The sequence below is a fragment of the Gavialis gangeticus genome, unplaced genomic scaffold (genome assembly GCF_001723915.1).
Source record: "Gavialis gangeticus isolate Ggan-Ray unplaced genomic scaffold, GavGan_comp1, whole genome shotgun sequence".
Taxonomy (NCBI): domain Eukaryota; kingdom Metazoa; phylum Chordata; order Crocodylia; family Gavialidae; genus Gavialis; species Gavialis gangeticus.
This window is the reverse complement of record NW_017729025.1, coordinates 86,549,716-86,568,856: the sequence shown is the minus strand read 5'-3', so window position 1 is coordinate 86,568,856 and position 19,141 is coordinate 86,549,716. Positions and strand designations below refer to the sequence as shown.

Below are 19,141 nucleotides of genomic sequence, written 5' to 3'. Positions count from 1 at the left end.
AAGCCCCTCCTCCACCTGCTGCTGCTTTCTTTGCTGTCCCAGGGATGGGGGAAGTTTCCAAGACACTGCTGCCCATTGCACTCAGGCTGCATGGGGACTGGACTTGGGAGGAAACACTGGCAGGGATGGGCAGGGGGCGTGCCCTTATCCTGCATAGTCCCCCAGGAGCAGGCATGGGGAGGGGAAACCCCCCTGCCCATTGCCACTGTTCTCAGCTGAGCCCAGCCCCCAGCAGCGTGGCTGGAGTGGCTTTGAGGCTTTCCACACCCCTGGGACAGTGGGGAAAGCAGCAGTGGCAGGTGCAGGAGGAAAGAGGACCTGCTTTTGAGCATGGAGGGAAATGTGGGGGGATTCTTATTTTTCAGGGACTTTAAAAAAAGTCACCAGAGGCTACTGTGTTGTGGCCTACCACACCAATGGTGAGGACGGGGGAGGAGGTGGCTGGGAATAGGGGGTGCAGCATCTCCTCCAGAATGTGTGGTTGCTCTCACACCCCACATTGCCAAATCCTCCTGGTAAAGGACCTCTGGGTTATGGAAGCTACATCCAGACCCAAGGAGTATCACTTTTTGGGCCCCTGCTACATGTTAAATATATTGCACAATGAACTGGTTAATCGCACAATAAATGTAGACCAGCCACATGTGCAAAGTAAGACCAGCCACAAGTACAAAGTCATGCCACCACCACTGGTCACAAGTACAAAGTCATTATCACACTATTAACTATTTAAATATGCAATAAATTTAGACCAGCCACATGTGCAAAGTAATTCTCAGACCATAACAATGACTATCCAATATAAAAAGAGCCAACTACCTGTAAAGTTAGTGCTTGAAAAATGTGTAACAACTCTATAGCTGGTTTCTATCCAGCTTTAATTTGAATGTGTAGCAGAGGCTTTAGAATTTTTACCCCTCTGTGATTTGTTTAATTACCTAATTACATTCCTGATTTTATTCCTACCAGTAAAAATCTGGTAATTGCATGATTTAAATGATGGTGCCAAATCAGATTTAGTTTTTCAGTGAAATAGCTGTCATGATGAGTTAGCTGTGGGAATGGATTTTGCTGTAACGTTGTCTGGACCATAGTTTGCCTTTTGTATGTCCATGTTGGGGTCATTCATCCCTGAGACAGTGGACATGTGGTTGACTTTGCCAAGGTTCTTAATGATGTGGATGTTGTACTTGGCAGTTTCTACGAAGCTGTTTTCTAGTAACCAGCCATTGGACTCGCACTCCGGATCACCCAATAGGAGAACATTCTTCATTGCTGTTTGTAGGTATCGGACACCCATAAGTACAGAAAGCTATAGGAAAAGGGTAATTGTTAACTGAGTTATTTAAGTTAGAGCCTACTGACAATAACTGGCTGAGTCCTTCATGAATGCAAATTATTATTAGTATTGAGTAGAACTGTCAACATTTTCACCCCAGCAATAGAATTTAATCTATTTCCTGATTTAAAAAAAAATGCAAGCTACCATAAACAGACTTTCTGTGTATACCTTCATCCTTTATGTAGAATTCCCAGCTTCATGTCAGTATATCATGGAGCAGAAATACTTCTAAATCAATGGTCTCCAACCTTTTTAAGTAGGAGATCACCTTTGGCATTTAAAAGCAACTCAAGACCTACCATGAGGGACCACTGCCACCCCTGACCCTGGCCTGCCCAGCAGGTAAGTCTGTGGGGTGGGAAGAGTGGTGCAGATTGAGGCAGAGGGAGAAAAAATTATTTGGGGGCACGCCTCCCTAGCAGGTAAGTCCCACCTGGCCAGGGCTCCACTCAACTTACCCCTGCTCCTGCCTCTGCAGCACTGTCCCTCACCACGGGGGCCTCGATCTAGCCCCCACACCTTCCCTCCCCCATGGACTGACCTGCTGGGCTGGGGCGTACATGTGCATGCACGCAGGTGCTCAGCCCCCCACCCCAGCCTTGGATCGACTCCAAGAGGCTCCAAGATCTACCGGTGGATTGAGATCCACTGATTAGTCACCACTGTTCTAGATACTGTACTCCACACAGACGGGCTGCCACCAGTTGGTAACATCATAAGGTACTGGGGTGAAATTCTGGCCCCACTGAAGTAAATGTGAAAATTATACATAGTTTTGGATACCATGGGTTTTTTTATGAAAGATGCAGACAAACTGGAAATAGTCCAGAGACGAACAACAAAATGGTAAGAGGTTTTGAAAATATGGTCTATGGTTGGAAGAAAGAAATTATTTAGTTAATGGCAGAGAAGTCAGGGGATAGGACTTGATAATGTCTTCAAAAACAAAAAGGACTGTTATTAAAAAGGATGGTGATCAATTGTTTTTTGTGTCAGCTGGGGACAGGACCAGAAATAACAGACTTAAACTGTTAAAAAGGGAGACTTAAATTAGATATTTGGAAGGGCTTTCTCACTCTGACAGTAGTTAAATACAGATTATCTAGAAAAGTAACAGATTAGCTAGAAAGGTTATGAATCTTCATCATTTTAAGATTTTCAGTACAAGGTAGGCAAATGTTTTTGTGGCAAGATTCTGGGAAATGATTCTGTTGGCCTAGATGACCTCTTGAGAGACCTTTTTGTTCCAACTCTACATCTATAAGGAAAAGAAAGTTCCCATTCCCAAATATCAATCAAAAAACATGGTATGTAGTTTTTCTATTTGCATTTCTGTAACTGCATTTTTCAAAAGCATTCAAAATGTATAATTTAATGGATGCAATGGATCTATAAAAAGAAAATGAGCATGAGTTTGGCATGAAGAATATTGTTGTTAACTTCCAGCAACTTTAAAATGCACAATGAACTTCTCAGAATGACAGATTCTTCCCAAGGCACATGAAAAAGTGTTCCATGAATGCATTTTAAAGAAGATACAGAAAGTTATCTTATTTAAAGTGCATTACCCAGTAACATTTAAAATGGCATGTTAACTTAACATGATAAAGTAGAAATCAGAACAACTAAGCCCTGTATTAAAGAGGAACGTAAGCTGCATTTTAATCCTTGCTGTTAGGTTTCTTTAGATGTGGATTAAAATTTCCAGGCAGATTTACAGACTCCAGGAGCATGAATACATTTGCAGGTGCAAACTCTGGCCTTTTAATGAGTCACTGCTCCAGCTGGGGACAAGTCATCCTTCTTGCAGCCAGTCATTGGCTGCTATACTGGGAGGAAGCCAACCCCATCCCAAACAAGCTTTATACCTGCAGTGCAGACAGCAGTGAGCTGTCTGCACAAATCTTCTGATGAGCTTGTAGACTACTCTGATCTCAGGTTTTTGCCTTTAATTTGATCCCTGTTCTTGCTCCCTGTTTCAGCGTTCCTTGTTCCATTGTTCATATCTATGCCTGTTTCTTATTTATGGCTTGCTCCTGACTGTGACTACCAGGTCTGGACCCTGGCATGAACTGCGGACTTCTTGATTCTGACTCTCTGACCACAGCCTGTTCCTGGCTTTGTCTTACAGAACTGGACTCTGGCTTGGCCACTGCCTCCCAACCCTGGCTATGAACGTATCCTGACTTTGGGCTCTATGCTCTGGGTTCCTGACCCCAAGCCTAACTATTAGGCATAACTTCCCATGGCCTACATGTGACGGACCTTTGCAGTTGTTTCAGTTATAGTATTTTGGCTGCATTGAAAACATGATCAATTATGGCATTTCCTGGCTGTATGGTAAAGCTGTATATACAGATGGGGGTAGCTCTCAGATACCAGCTCTCATATGGAGGGAGGGGCAGGCAACTGCTGCGGCTCCAGCTCCAGCCACAAACCTAGATTTTGGCCAGAATTGGAACCCTAACCCCTACAGTCTCTACCCCACTATGTGTACCTCACTGCCTGACCCCCATAGTCTTTGCCCCTCTCCCCACCACTTACCCTCAGTCACAGCTCCAGCCACATTACAGCCCAGGGCATTAAGCACATGGTAGTTCTGTCCCCAGCCTGGCCATGCAGTAGCAGTGGCAGCAGCTCTGGTATCCTGGGGCCAGAGCTGCTGCTGCTGCAAACACTGCTGCATGGCCCACTGGGGCTGGGGCTATCATGTGCTCTGTGCCCTGGGCCAAAGCCACAAGTGACACAGCAGCAGGAGTGGAAGAGGCAGAGGCGACAGGTGCAGGCATCATTGAGGGGGGGGACAGAGATAGAGAAAGCTTCTTGTATTCAGGAAAACTATGCAGGTTTCTCTGACTTATGGAGTTATATGAAGATACAAGCTACCTGAGTCATTGGATGATTGCAGGGTTGACTCGCACGTTACTCTAGTCATTTTCACTCCCAGAGGACTAGGCATTCCCCTCTAGTTCTACTACAGGAATTTTTCACAAGTCACTTTTAAAGCCTTACCTCAAAGAACCAGATGATGAGCACTATGATACCAATGGACTTCATGATATCGGTATAGTAATCCAGCAGAGCCTGCTTGCACCCCTTCATCCAGATGTTGAGCTCCATTGTCAAAAAATCATAATTGTAGTGAGCACTGTTATTTGTAAGCTGGTATTGGATACAGGGCCGTGGTGAATTTGGATTGCAGCAGCTGAAAGGCACTCCATCCACCAAGAATATCCCATCGACATTACTCTTCAAACGGCTGCAGCAAGATGAAGAGTTATGGACATATAAGACTGGTAGCAGCAGTAAATAATGGAAGATTCTGTCACTGTGGGCTCATCTACAAAAGCCAGTTTTTAAGGTGCATTAGGGCATGTGCCTACATGTGCATGCCCTTAAAGCACTTCAAAAATGGTGAATTTAGACTATTCTCACCTAAATTTGATACCTGCAAATGCAGGTACCAAATTTAGGTGTGAATAGTTAAAGCACATTAACGAACGTGTAGACACATTAAAGTTCATTAACCCTGTGTGTGTAGACTGACTTGGAACTAACTTTAGTCCCAAGTCAGTCCACACACAGCGTTAATGTGCTTTAATGCTTTCATGTGTAGATGCCTGCCTAAACCCGCTTAATGCGTATTAAGCTAGTGCACTTTAAATTAAAGCATGCTTAAATGCACATGTAGACATGCCCTATTTTTTCCAAAAATATAGCCTTAATATGGACACCTACAGACCTTTGCAGATTGGAGTAGGGTGGATGAGAACATATTCCCAGCAAGAAATACTGTTTACTTGGGGAAGAAGACATTTCCCTTCTCTTAAAGTGTTTTCTCAAATGCAGTATCAGTTCAGTATCCTATGTGGGGCTGCATCTTGCAAGGAGTGGAGTAAAGCATCTTCCAAGACATTTGTGTTTATAATATTAAAAAAGATTGCTTTAAATGCAATTCTAGTATAAGCCAGACTACTAGAAACTCTGTTTCACTAGTATCTCTCTCTCTCAAAAACATAAGCAGGTCTGAAAAACAGTAGCAAATAGAGGAACAAGCTTATGGGCCACAGGAACTACAATGAATCCTTCATTAGAAGTTGAAATTTCTATCCCAGAAGAAGGGTATACAGATGGGAAGGGAGAAAAGATTGCTTGAAGAAGTGTGTTCTGTCCAGGAGGAGAAGGAAGATACCATACTGGGAGGGAAAGGTGGTAGATGGATAGGACGACTACAAGGTGATTAAAACATACTGGGGCTTAAACATTTATCTTATACTCATCCACCAGCTTTTCCTTTCATTGCTGTTTACTCCAACTATGTGCAGTAGGGTAGGTACTTTGTTTCTGATACCCAGAATGGCAGATTCCAAACTCAGAGGCCTATTTTTTTCCCCATGGCTCTATAATATTTACTTCAGTGAGGCTCAGCAGCAATTTTTTTTAAAGGTAATGTTTGAATTTACCTGTACTACTACTCTTATCAGTGGCAGAAATGGAATGTGTAAGAACTAGAGCCATATCTAGCAGAGAGGGGAGGTGGTACTGAACACCAGAGGGGAAGGGGAAGGTGCTAGGAGTATTACTTGCATCAGGGATTCAAAAAAAAGTCCCCAGCTGCTGCTTCTGTGGCATGGTCTGCTTCCCCAGGTGTTGCTACTACAAGAGCAGCATAGTGTCCATGTACCCAGTTGCCACTGCCAGGACACGGATGCTACAGGGCAGGGGACCACTAAGTTGACTGGCGCCTCCTGCACCTACCCCAGTATACATTACTGGTAAGACACAGGGAAATGGCTGGAGACAGCCCATAGATTCTGCTATCCTGATTCAGTGTAATCAGATTGTGTGGATTCCTGATAGAAGGCATTATTAGGGAATGAAATAATAGATTGGTAAACCTGCACACTTTTGCTACTACACAGATGGGTAAAAGTAAATTAACTAAAACAATCACATGATCATATTGTTACAACCCTTGGCTACTTCACAACTTTCTGTGCTTGCTACCACTTTTGTTATACTATTTTTTAGCTCAGTCTGTTCTGGCTACACACACAGGCATTTATGGTGCTACACTGACAAATTATACCACTGTTAACAAAATCTTGACAGTAAGGCATATTCAGGGCAAGACTGTAAACTCTGTAACCCATGGCCCATCCTTCTTGAGTATTTGCAAAGTGCCTGTACCTCTAGTGGATGCTGCAGTAAAGAACTAAAAATGTGTTATGCTGCAGTAGCAGCAATCTATCATTTAGAAAGAATTATTGTAAAACAATTGTGGGAATGTTATAGCTATGAAAAAAGCAGGGGTCCTCCTCTACCCCAAAGTGCCAGTTTTTATGTACTTTGAGAAATTATCCTTTATTGCAGAGGCTACTTGAAAAGGGGCTAGAGGATATGCACAAGCAGGCAGGGATGGAGCACTGCCACCCACCACCCTTCACCACCGCCTCCTGGATCAGTTCACAATCTGTAAGGAGGATGACACCACTCCCCTACTGTGCAATGGTGTTGTGAGGATGTTTCATTGCTTATTTGCTTTAGAGAGAGACAGAGGCAGTTCTTGTACCATATGGCAGTTCATAGTTGGGGGATTAAGAATGAGAACTGGCATACATCTCAAATGTAATCTCCACAAAAATGAACTTTTCACCTTTCTTCCTAATCTTCTTTCTTCTTCTCCCCTCCCTTCTCTGTCTTTATTCACAACATTCTTCCCTCCTTTAGGATTGTAATCTTGGTATAATCTTTGAGCTCTTCTTTCTCCTGCTCCCTCCAGACTCAGATACACGCTGTGTCTAATTCTGCCCTGTCCTCACCATTGTGGACTAGCCAGGCTGTCTGTTATTTTGATGTTAATTAGACTGGTCAGCTAGGGAAAAAACTACTTTTTTGGTTCTCTGTCCTACACATTCAACTCTGTATCTAGGAGCCATGCTGGGTTCTAACTCACAATTGTTAACAGTAACAGAAATTCTCTAGGGCGCTTGCTTCCCTCATTTACATCTCTCCAGAGCCTATTGCCTTCAGCGGGCAAAATTTGACTGAGAGCTTAGTTTGAAAACAATGGGGTAGAGTAGGTGGCTCAGTAAATAAAAATTAATTAATCATTTTGTTGATGAGGTATGACACAGAACAATGCTATTTCTGCATGACTGGCAGAAATTAAAAGCAGCTTTTACTTTTGTCCCTCTTAGTTATTGCTCTGAAATTCTGTGGAGGGCAAATCTATTAAGTACAATGATGATATCAATTTGCACTTTCTTTTTGGTATCTCCTGTAGCAGGACCAGAGCCTCAAGGTTAGGCTGCCTGTTAGGGATGAAGTAGCTCCTTCTGGTGACTTCCCTTTAAAATACAGTTTTTCAGAGATCCTTGGCTCCTACACCCACCCAGTCTTTCAGCTCTGGCCCATCTGGCTCTAACTCACTTGTTCGAAGCCATGGCCTTGGTCACCATAGGCCTGACTTCCTGGCCCTCAGAACTTTAATTATGGCTCTGGCTGCCCCCATAGTCACACCCATGCCTCACAGGTGTCACTCAGTTGCAATTCTTTGGTGATGGGGTGGATGGATTCAGGGTGAGTGCAGTTGCACTCCCTCTTTGATACCTGCTGTACCAAAAATTTCAAATCAAATATCTGTAAATGGCAGTGGCTTTTCTGTGCTTTTCTATTCAAGCAGTGCTAGTGGAGTCAATTAACTTTATAGCTTATTATAATCTCCCGGATTCCTGTTACTCTCTCTACACGCCATAGGTGTTAGCAACTCTTTCTCCTTCTTAATGGTATTGATATTCAGTTAATCAACATATACTTTCTTCTGCAATTTTGCTGTCTGTTAGCCATTCCTGGTAATCTCTGTCTTCTGCTTCACTGCCCTTCATATTCTTTTTGGTTCTAACCAAAAACAAACTCAGGTATGGTATTATTAACTTAAATGAACATTAATTCAGATGTGGCAGTGACTCATAGTGAAGTGTTGAATGATCTGTCAAGATGCTCAAGAAGGCTAGGTTTTGTTTGATGAGTCTGAATAAGACTCGAGATGACTTCTGAATAAAAAAAGTATATTTAACCATCATGGCTATAAATATAGTTTACTATTTTTGCTTAGTTTTTTTTTAACTTAATTTAGCAAATCAGTGCACATTTCAATAAAGTTTTTTTTTTGCTTTTGATCTTAAACTGAGTAATATAGTGCTGGACTTAGCATATTAGTCAATCTTCTAGTTTATCTTTTAACTGGAGAAAAATGTATCTTATATGTGATGGTGTACCACACCATCTGCATCCTCTATTCAGAATCCTAAACCCAGGCATGTATTTGTCTATTCTGCACAGTTACTTCCTGCCCTGTCTCCTGTGATCCCAGTCTTCTGTTCTCCAGGCTAAATAACCTCAGGTTTCCCCACCTTGCCTCAGTCCAGCTTTCCTCAGACTTTGGGCCAAGTTTTTCGTCAATAAGTTTGCACGCTATTTGGTGAGCCTGGCCCATGATCTGATTTTGTAATGAAAACTGAAGTTGGGAAGCGTCCTTGTGAGCTGATCCTTCAAAACGTTTTCTTTACAGCTGCAGTTAACCTCTACAGCTTGTGCATCTCAGTTCTCTCCTACCAATTATGAGATGATTTCACAGTGTAGTCTTTTCTCTGCCTGCCACTGTATATTAAGGAGAAACGCAAAATAGTTTTAATTTGTTTGATCCAATTAAAAACCTAATTCACCAATAACTTCTTTGAAACACCCCACATATAAAATAATTAAATATCTATAATAAAGCAGAAAGCAGCCAAACTATCAGCTTAATGACTTGTAAGATGTCAGGATGATGAGAGCTACAATATTTTTTCCAGGTTGTTCTGCAACCGTTTTAGACCTCTGGATTATCAAATAGGGAAAAGGGAAACTAAAGCTTCCTAATTCCTATGTCTTTAGCTGCCTTGATGCATGTCATCAGGCTGTGCTTCCTCCTGGAGTTATCATTAATCTGATCAGCTCCCAGGGGTTACACAATTCCCCAGGTCTCATCAATGGACATTTTAAAGTCCTTTTCAAGAATCATAATGGGATTCTCAGTTGCTGGTGTAACATTTTGATTAAGAGCCTGGACATGCAACATTTATCAATTTTTACACTGATATAAATTACACTGAGATCCAGAGCAGGTACATGAGCAGCTATCCCAGGGTTCCCTAGACATATATGCAGTAGGTATTATTATAGCACCCCACCAGGTGGTGGTGAATAGGCAAAATTCAGCCTGCTTGTCTTCAGCAAACAGCTATCCTGAGATAGGCTTCATACAAATGGCAGTTATACAGTGTAACTTTAGCTGTAATTCTTGCAGAGATATTTCTACACTAGACTGGGTGAACTTACACTGAGGTAGAGATTTACATCATCTGCCTTTTCCTCTTTTATATTAATGTAAAGAGTGATTACACCATTGTAACATGTCTGTTCAGGCCCAGTGTTACTTTTCCTATCATAACCTTAATAAGAGTCACTGAGATTTTTTCACTCTGTCTTCTCCTATAAAGTGCATGGTGTTTGTAGGGTCATCAACTTCCCTGAATGGAAAACTTCCTATTTTACTTGGTATTTGTCAATTATCATATCTAAATTAAAATTAAGTTTTGATTCTTAAGTCCCCAGAGTTAACTAGACAGTGGCACAATCAATGATTTTTCTTCAGGTGCAAAAGTCTCACTAGCAGACTGGTATGATGGGAGTTGAAGGATCTTATAGAGGTAGAGACTAGAGCACATGAATGTATTGCATAATATCACCAAAAAGATATCAGTCAACTTTTGCCTTTCTAAAGACAGAGATATTTCTGAGTTTTATATACTAGTATTTGATTCAAAGACAGAAATCTAGCAGGTTAATACAGGTTGCTTGAGCTCTCTTTGAAGATCATCTCAAAACTCATATTACCTTAAATATGAAAAGGGTGGTGCCCTTCAGTACCACTAGACTACCACATGCTTACCCTTTCTTTTAGGGTGACCAAATTGACTAAACGAAGTTATTACTATCACCATCCACAAAACAAATGTGTTATCCAGACTTCATAGGTATTGTTTGACATCTCTAGGTTGATTGTAATCAGAAAAAGACTTCTTTTGTCTTCTTGAAACAGATCTGCCACCAGAATTGATCAGCGTGGTCTTTGGGAAAAGCCTTTTCTCCCCAGAAGTGTCAATTTTAGAAAAAAGACAAACACTGCTGAATATTATGATACTTGAATGATACAGCAACAAACAACCTAGCCCTGCTTTATCCATCCCTCAGTGTGTTGTTGATGTATTAACTCTTTCATGCAATCTACCATTTCATCAATAAAGACTCTTTTTATGGGAAGATATTTTCAGAACTTTTCTTCATGACTAAAGGAATACTTACTCCAGAACTTCCTGTGATGCCATATTCAGGTAACGAACAGATACCCACTGAATTTCAAACCAATCTCTGAAGCCGTTGTTTCCACAGCACTGGAATCCAATTTGTAACAGGTCTATCGTTTTCTTTAAGAAGCATCTTCCAGGTATATCGGTATCCTTGTAGAATTTAATAGCATTCCTCAGTCCCAGATAAAGGGATTCCTCTAGCTCATTCCTCATAGTATAGCACATGACAGCACCTACCAGGATGCAGAAGGTAAAGCAGAAGGTACACACAATGTAAGGGAACATAACCAGCTTCCATCGGGAGAACTTGTTGGTATCTGAACAGTCATAGCATATTTTGCCACCAAGAAAGTTGATGATACAAGCTATCACCCCTACTGAGATTAGCATGTTGGGGACAAAGTTAATCTCTCTTGCCATCACCTCATTGCGCTTCTTAATTTCAATTTTCAGGAAGAGGCCCAAACTGAAGAGCGTGACTCCACTCACCACGGAAACCCAATTGAGAATCCACAGAATCTGAGCCAATTTGTCTCTCTTAGTTTTGGTGAATTTTACTTGAAGGACTGCCATGATCAAATCAGCACTAGGAAATGAAACGTAGGTTAAGAAATGCTTGTAAGCAGATTAGTAGTGTGTATCCTGAGTGACGAAAGTCATGCAACAAAACCTGTGAAGAAGAAGGAACAATTATTGACTGCTTTTTTCCCCAATATATTTATATAAGGTTCAGGGAACTTCCTTTATATTCTTACACACTCTGAGTCCTGCCAGTAATGCCCAAGCTTCTGCTTCAATTTCAATGGAAATATGTGTATGTGTTAGTTTTTTAAATTGCATCAGCAGTCCAGTCTCCGAACAGAGTGATTTTATTTATTTATGTACTAGGTTTATATGCTCCTACCCCACCTTAGAATAAAAAACATTCATTATGAAGAAAGATAAAAATATGAAAATAAAATAATAGGCAATAGAACAAACTCAGTTGTCAATGCCCCTAAATTTAACACCATCTGCTGGAGGCCGGCCCAGATAAAAAGGTCTTATAACACTTCTGTAAGGCATCCAGTCTTTCGCTCTGATAGACCATACATTGGAGAAAATTCCAGGGCTGAGGAGCAACTACCAAGAATTGTCTCCCATGTGTTTTTGTCAAAAGAATTTGGCATATAGATAGTGGCTGCAGGAGGTTTCTCTCAGGTGACCTGAGGGATCACAATGCAACATACAGGAGAAGGTGGTTCCTTCAGTATCTAGGGGTCAGACTGCTTATGGCCTTATGGGTTAGAATCAGTCCCTTGAATTTGGCTCAGAAATCTGTTGGAGGTGAGTGCAGACTCTGGAGCACTAGAATAATGTCCTCTTGGCACCCCATGCCCATCAGAAGGTGGGCAACTGCATTCTGCACTAGTTACAGCTTCTGGATGGTCTTCAAGGGCAGCCCCACATAGAGTGCATTGCAGTAGTCTCTCTTGCCGTTAAGAAAACATGGACAATGGTGGCCAGGTATGCAGAACCAGCCTTAAGGAAAATGGTGCCTTTGAACTTGAATTTTGGCTCCACCTCCCAAGTCAGTGGAGCTGCTGCAGAGGCAGGTAGCCAGGGGCATGGGGCACAGTCCGGTGGGGAGGCAGAGCTGCCCTCGGTGCCTGGCCTGACTTCTCCTGAACAGTAGCTGGAAGTGGTGGGGAGGGCTGGGCAGTGTCCTACCATGGGGAAAAAAAACCCTTAATTTTATAATCAAGCATGAGGCTATGGGGGATAGACAGCTTCTGTAGCTCCAGCTCTGGCCGCAACCCTATGGCTCTCATCCAACTCCTGGGGCCAGAAGGTCAGAGCACAAGTTGATGTTGATGTGCTATCAAAGCCAGGCTCCTCCTCCAAGAAATCTTTGGGTATATTTACATGCGCTGTGAGGCGGGGAAATGCTTTAATTAGCAGGTGCGGTGGCAGCGCGGCAGCAGCAGTGCTTCCCAAGTACCTCCACTTCTCCACACCACCACCACATACCCCCTGGGGCCTTCCCAAGTACCCCCAGGGGCACACATACCCCTGGTTGATAACCCCTGCTCTACAGGCTTCTTATAGATGTGCTCAGTCTAGAGTCTCCCTATACACATACTCAGAGGTAGGGGGTGGCTGTTTTATTGGTGCATTTTATATATATAAACAGTTCAAAAAACTCAGTGAAACCAATCATTATTGATGCTCCATTGAATAGTCAGTGGAAAACAATCCTATTTGCACAAGTTTTGTGAGCAGATGATTTGTATTTGGATAGAGGTGGATGTCTTCAAGTTCTTGACTCTTCATCTAGTACCACAATGTATACCTTAGACAAATTAATTCCTTGTCTAAGATGGTTGAAGTTACACCAGGGATTCATGTAGTTTCATGTCTTTACATAGCACCATACTTCTTTTCCAAAAAAATGTTGGGATAATTTTCAAAAGTGTTCAGACTTGCAGCTCCTTCTGACTACAGATGGAGTTATATGTGTTTAGTGTCTCTGAAAGTCGGCCCTAATTTCATTGCTTATGAATGGTAATGGGTTTTGATAGCCCTGGAGCCTAAATCTTTTTGTCCAGAGAACAGTTATCCAGTGAATGGCAGCAGCACATGCCTTCCCTATCCTGTTCCCTGAGCATGCCTTAATACTTACCTTTGGTAAATGGATGGTTAAGCCTCTGTATGAGTTCAGCCTCAGGTCTATCTACTAATCCTGATGAGAGTAGCTTGGCAGCTTCATGTCTTGAACTGTTCATGTCTTGAACATAAATAGCTGTTGCAACATAGCTGCTGCAAATAAATTTATCTTGCAGTTGTACTCAGATCTCAGTGAGCACATCGTCTGGGCGATCCTGTTATGAAGTATCTTGGCACCTAAGATATGGTGCACGTTAAGGGACAAACTCTTTTTAAGTGCTACCATTAAACACGAGGGTGCATTTTATAAGGCTACACTTTTCTGGATATATTTGCAGCATTGGAAATGCACCGAACCCTATGTAGCCACCCTGAAACATTCCTAAAACTCTTTTATGTTTATACCTTCAAGCTGTTTAAAAAATAAAACCTTCACACAAAGGAACAACTTTACTAGGCAACTCCTCATCTTAAGTGTTTAACAGCAAATATCTGTAATGCAGGTTTGATTTTAGTTGCCAGGTCTGATTCATTGTATATTTCGACTGAGGTCCACCAGTGAAACCTGTGCTGCAGACCCCTAGCAACAGAAAGCCTGTCTGGTGAAAAGCTTCAGTGTGAGCCATATTCTCAATTGAAAGATGGATAGAAAGACCCCAAGGAACAGCTCAGAGGCATCTTCATGACTTGCCCCTCTTCTGCGTAAGTGTTTTGAAAGCAGTAGGATTGCCATACAAATACTGGGACAGCTATTATTTGTATGGCATTTTGGATAACAGCCTTTCTGCTCATACCCGGTAGGCTAGTTTGCAAAAATCCTCAGGCTGAAAGTTAATTTCCCAGCTTCTTTGTGTGTGTCTGTCATATAGGAGACAATAAATACCTATGCTAGGCATATATTACAGTCTAAAATTAGGTGATTTTTTTCCCTAGCACTCATTTCTACTGTAACAGTTTGTAACTAAATGTTAACATTATACTTCCACAAAGAATTCAGTTAAATGGTGTAGACAGTCTACTTATTCAGGATGAATTGCAGCATTAATACTACCCTGAGGCAGACCTCTTTTGCTATCCCAGTGAAAGATTCCATCTTCAACATCAAAAGTAAGGGGCAGTTAGGGTATAAAAATTACACTGTCTTATTCAATGTTCAGAGTCTGTTTCCGTATGTCTTCAAGTTACATTGGCAAAATGTACTGCCATAAATCAGGTTGTGTTCTTCACTCTGCAGAGCCATCATATTTATATCTATATCAGACCTGAATCCTGATCCAAAATTATAAAGAGTAGGCAAAACTTTTTTTCTCTTCCAGCTCTGGGAGAGCAAGCTGGATTCTGTTCTGTAAATAAGACATTACCCTCTCAGTACTTGAAACCTGAAAACCATGGACATCTCCATAATGCCATGTCTTCATTCTCTTACATGGCTACTGTTTTGATTAAAACCGTATTTTAAAAAAATTGAACTGTCTGCCATACGTTCCACTTTGCTTTTTTGTTTTTTAGGATGTCACTTATATATTCCTTGTACTATCACTTACTACCATTTTTTAAATTATTTTAAATGACTGTGAAAAGAAGTCAGCATAGGAAACTGGCCTCACCAAATTGATACAGACTGCTCTCACAGGCTTCACAAAAACCTACCACTTTCACTGAACACACTTTTTTGTCTTTCACAGCTACTGAAAGGGAAGTCACTCACCTGTTTTGGAGCAGTATTATCTCAAAGCTGGCATCTTACTTACAATGGGTGGCTAGGTGAAAAAAATGACTGGATCATGCATATTGAAGAGAAGTCAGGTACTGATATCCAAATGTCTATGCAGACCTCGGGTCTTTACATTGCACTCATGAAAGGAGAGGGAGAAAAGAATTCAGTTCTCCTGCCTACCTAATCCCTGCTGCATCTCTAATTAGAGCTAAGAGATTTATTACTGGGTTCTTATGCCTCCAGGTTAAATCCTACAAAACAGGCCAATTAACCAAATGTGATCTGAGACCTTTGTGACATACTGTATTTATGGCAACTTCCTCCACCAGCTACTAACAGGCACTGAGGAATGCTCTGTCAGACTCTGTTGATACCTTTATTGGCTCTTAAATGGCTTCTTAACAATTTGTATATGGCCAAGAGCGGAAATGTTTGGTGTAATGGCACAAACGTTACTTCCTTTAGAGGGGAAAAGCCAATTTAGGCCATCCTCATTAATATAAATTATAAAGTTGCTTACCCAGAGTTCCAATTCTATATATTGTTGCTTGCATGAAATATGTCTATGTTCTGAGTATGTAACAGAGTGTAACTGTATCTGTAAATGAGGGACTGTGCAAAATATACCATGGAGTATGTGGGCCATCTTGTCTTTCCAAGTAGTAGATTCTAGGTTGGGAATGGGATTTATCATGAGCAAGAGCATGATAAAGAGCTATGTTATAGAGACCAGATGCTTTGTGCCAGGGAGTAGATATCCAAGGACCTTGTTGGATATGGTTCTTCTTTCATGGATTTTTTGAGATCTAGATAGGATGATTTGGTGGGGTAAGACTAGACTTGATTGACAACCTGATGGCAGAGAGTCAATTTTGTAAGAGGGCCCAGCTGGTTTGGTGATGGTGACAATACCAAACCTGATGTCATAGACCTGGAGCAGGTGGATGCACATTGAGCCAGAAGGGACACGAGCTCCCAGGACACCCTCCTAAGTACCACCGGATTTAATTGCATGTATAAGGGGAGATACAGGTGGCAAGGGGTACCTGTTATGAAGAAGAGTTTGGAATTTTACAAGACAGAGTTAATATTTGTGATGATGAACTGACTATACTTCTAGTACAGTTTTTTGGATTTTTCTCCATTTGTTCAGCTTTTCCCCTTTTCCCAGGTTAGAGAGGGACCCCTGTAAGTAACTGAGAGTAGGGGAAAACCACCTCTAAAGATGACCAAGGAGGTTTTTTTGAGGTACCCAAAACCAGAAATAGGAGTAACAGCTCTGGGCTGGGCCTTGAGCCATTGTTTATTTGCTTTACAAAAGGAGCCCTAGACAGACTAAACTTGACTCTTGTTGCTACCACTAGCACTTGGCAGAATAGATCCTTCCTTTACAAAACACTTTCTCTCACTTAAAGATCAGGTTGTTCAAGTACAGTTATGCACAAACAAACTGTAAAGGTCAAGAGACTCTAAGTTCAGATAACGATCGCACCCACCACAGTTTAAATCTTCTGGCATTCACCTACTGCTATCATGCTATAGCAGCAAATAAATGGCCTCTGTTAAACAGGCAGTTCAACAGTGTCTGTGTCAAAGACCTGCAATGCACAATTTTAAGAGGGAAATTGAAGCACAGGAAGGTTAAGGACATCATTTTCTAAAGTATTTAGTGTTAAGTGTTTATCCTTAGACACACAAAAACGATCTATGTTGAGCCCCCACACCTGTTTATTACTTAAGTTACTTAAAGTTCTGTAAGTTACCTTTAATTTGGGGGGTCTCCATTTTGAGATGTACAGATTTACCTCCCATACACTTTGATTTCATAAATACAGAATTTCCATAGTTCCCACTGAAATTTATAAGAATTACAGATACCCCCTCCTCTAAATACGAGTCCTAATTTCTCAGGGTAGGCACCCAAAAGTGTAAGTACTCAGAATTAGTTTAATTTGAATTTAACCACTTGCTTCTGTAAAATGATGGCTTCCCACTTCACTGGGGGAACATGTTTGTTGTTCAGTCTTCCTTTTCTCTCTCCCTACTGCTTCCTCCTTTCTGTTCACTGTCTTCAAAATGTCTTAAAATGAACGAGGGAATCCCGATCTAGAATGTTCTGGGACGAATCTCTCCTCTTCCCACCACACTTCTAGGATAAGTCCTTTGGGTGCCCTGTGATGGCCTCTTCATGGCCTATTTATTAATATGGTGAAGTAAGGCATAAAGTTAATCTACCAGTTTGTAAAGAATTTGGTGTTTCAAACATGCTTTGGGAATTTTTATTGGAAATGAGGCACATGATCAAGTTAGGAGTAGGGCCAAGACCTGGAGCCTTCTGGACAAATCTGAGCTCCATCTGGTGCTTACTATAAGGGAGAAGCACAACCCGATGATATCAGAATGGGGAAGTGAGTCCCAGAAAATAACCAGGTAACAAATTTTCTTTCAGCAGATTACAGAATCTGCCAAAATTGCCCATAATTATTATAAAATCATCCTTCATGTTGAAGGATTGTACTGTGCTTTATAGATGTTAATGAACTAAGTTTCTGAAACATCTAGTGGGAGAGGCTTTTCATATTTCAATGTTATGTATGACAGAAAGAGGTTAAATGATTAGCACAATATCTTTCTGAGTTGTTGCCTGAGTTTGGCGTGGACCCTGATTTCCAGTTTCCTGCACTGGCAATTAAAGGAATTTCCCTGAGAGATTGGTGTTCACTGTTTATATTACAGCAGCACTTAAGGGATCTATGAGATCGGAGCCTCGTTGTGCTTGGTATTGTATGTTGTCCAAATTCCTGAGGCACTCGTATGAATCAAGTCTCGGAGTCGGCAGTAACTTAGGAAAATCTTGACAGACTTTCCAGTGCATTATGTTATAGAAAGGGATTCTCTGCTGCATTCAACTCTTTCCAAGAGAGCCAAGATAATATTTATCCAATTTGTAATGCAAAAAATCTAATAGTTCCCCTACTCCACAATCTGTACAGCCTAACTATAAACTGAATATATATAGAGCAACTTCCATAAGGAAGTCTCAACATTCCTTCCTCTGGCACATTTTGGCTCAAAGGAGCAGCTCTTCTGTCTCTGGACTTCTCCAGGAGAAATATCTGAAAGACATTATAGTCCCAGATGCCTAATGCTAGTAGAACCCCACATCTTCTCTGCTGTTGCCTTGCAGTGTAAGTCTAATGCTTGTCCAGGCTGAAGAAGCAGCAGCAGCAGAGGGCAGTGCAGGTGTTTGTATCTGCCTGTAGAATATACAATCAGAAGAGCACGTTCACTAGCATCAGAAGAGAGTAGAAGTCCCTCAATCTGAGGGTCTTTTTCGTCCGAGGGAAAAATATTTATAATTTTTAAACAAAATTAACAAATGTTTAGCAAACTAGTAAGCTGCTTAACACTATTTATAAAAGATAAGCACAGAGATAAGTAGGTTATATATAAAACTAAAACCATATGAAAATGATATATGCTGAAAAAACACACTAGAAATAGGGTTTATATTTTAGTAGATTTCAGGTTGGCTTTTTTTTTTTTAATGTGAGTATTTGGCCCCCTCTACATGTTACAGGTATTTCTCAAGTAACTGGTTAATTGTGCGGTTACCTGGAGACCAGCTTCACTTGCAAAGTACTTATCATATGATAAAAAACTCCAGCCAGCTATAAAATTAGACCTCAAAAATGTGCACCTACTTTATAGCTGCCAGGGCTCCTAACCACAGATCTCACAATCACGCCTCCTGCTACACACGTCATGGCAGGAGATGTGATTTTGTGGATCATGCATTAGATCCAATCGAGCCTTTACCTGCACGTGTAGGGGTGGGGCTTTAGTGGCTGGTGGAAGGTGTTGAAATGACAGACCTGGGGTGGCAGTCAGTTACCCATTATGTGCCTAGATGCCAATTTTCCTGCCACATAAGTGGCCTTTTTGGCAGTGGGGAGCACAGCACTGTGGTGTATTGTGTATGAGATATGCATGCACATCTAGTAGATGCACGGAAGTCATAAA

At 41.5% G+C, this 19,141-nt stretch overlaps 1 protein-coding gene across 1 annotated transcript; it reads right to left on the bottom strand.

Annotated features, from left to right (window-relative positions):
- Positions 1-694: 694 nt before the first annotated feature.
- Positions 695-11,328, bottom strand: LOC109298807 (photoreceptor outer segment membrane glycoprotein 2). Its single transcript, XM_019519093.1, has 3 exons — positions 10,751-11,328; positions 4,355-4,601; positions 695-1,312 (listed from the first exon to the last, which is right to left on the bottom strand). The coding sequence occupies exons 1-3, from the start codon at positions 11,326-11,328 to the stop codon at positions 1,040-1,042; spliced, it is 1,098 nt and encodes a 365-aa protein (XP_019374638.1). The 3' UTR covers positions 695-1,039.
- Between the last annotated feature and the right edge of the window lie 7,813 nt (positions 11,329-19,141).

Bases quoted from the DNA above. Each gene is read 5' to 3' on its own strand.
- LOC109298807 (XM_019519093.1), bottom strand. From the start codon at position 11,328: ATGGCAGTCCTTCAAGTAAAATTCACCAAAACTAAGAGAGACAAATTG. The intron at 4,602-10,750 runs GTAAGTATTCCT...ATCTTGCTGCAG, and splicing joins GCATCACAGGAAGTTCTGGA to CCGTTTGAAGAGTAATGTCG. The intron at 1,313-4,354 runs GTAAGGCTTTAA...CTTTTCCTATAG, and splicing joins TCATCATCTGGTTCTTTGAG to CTTTCTGTACTTATGGGTGT.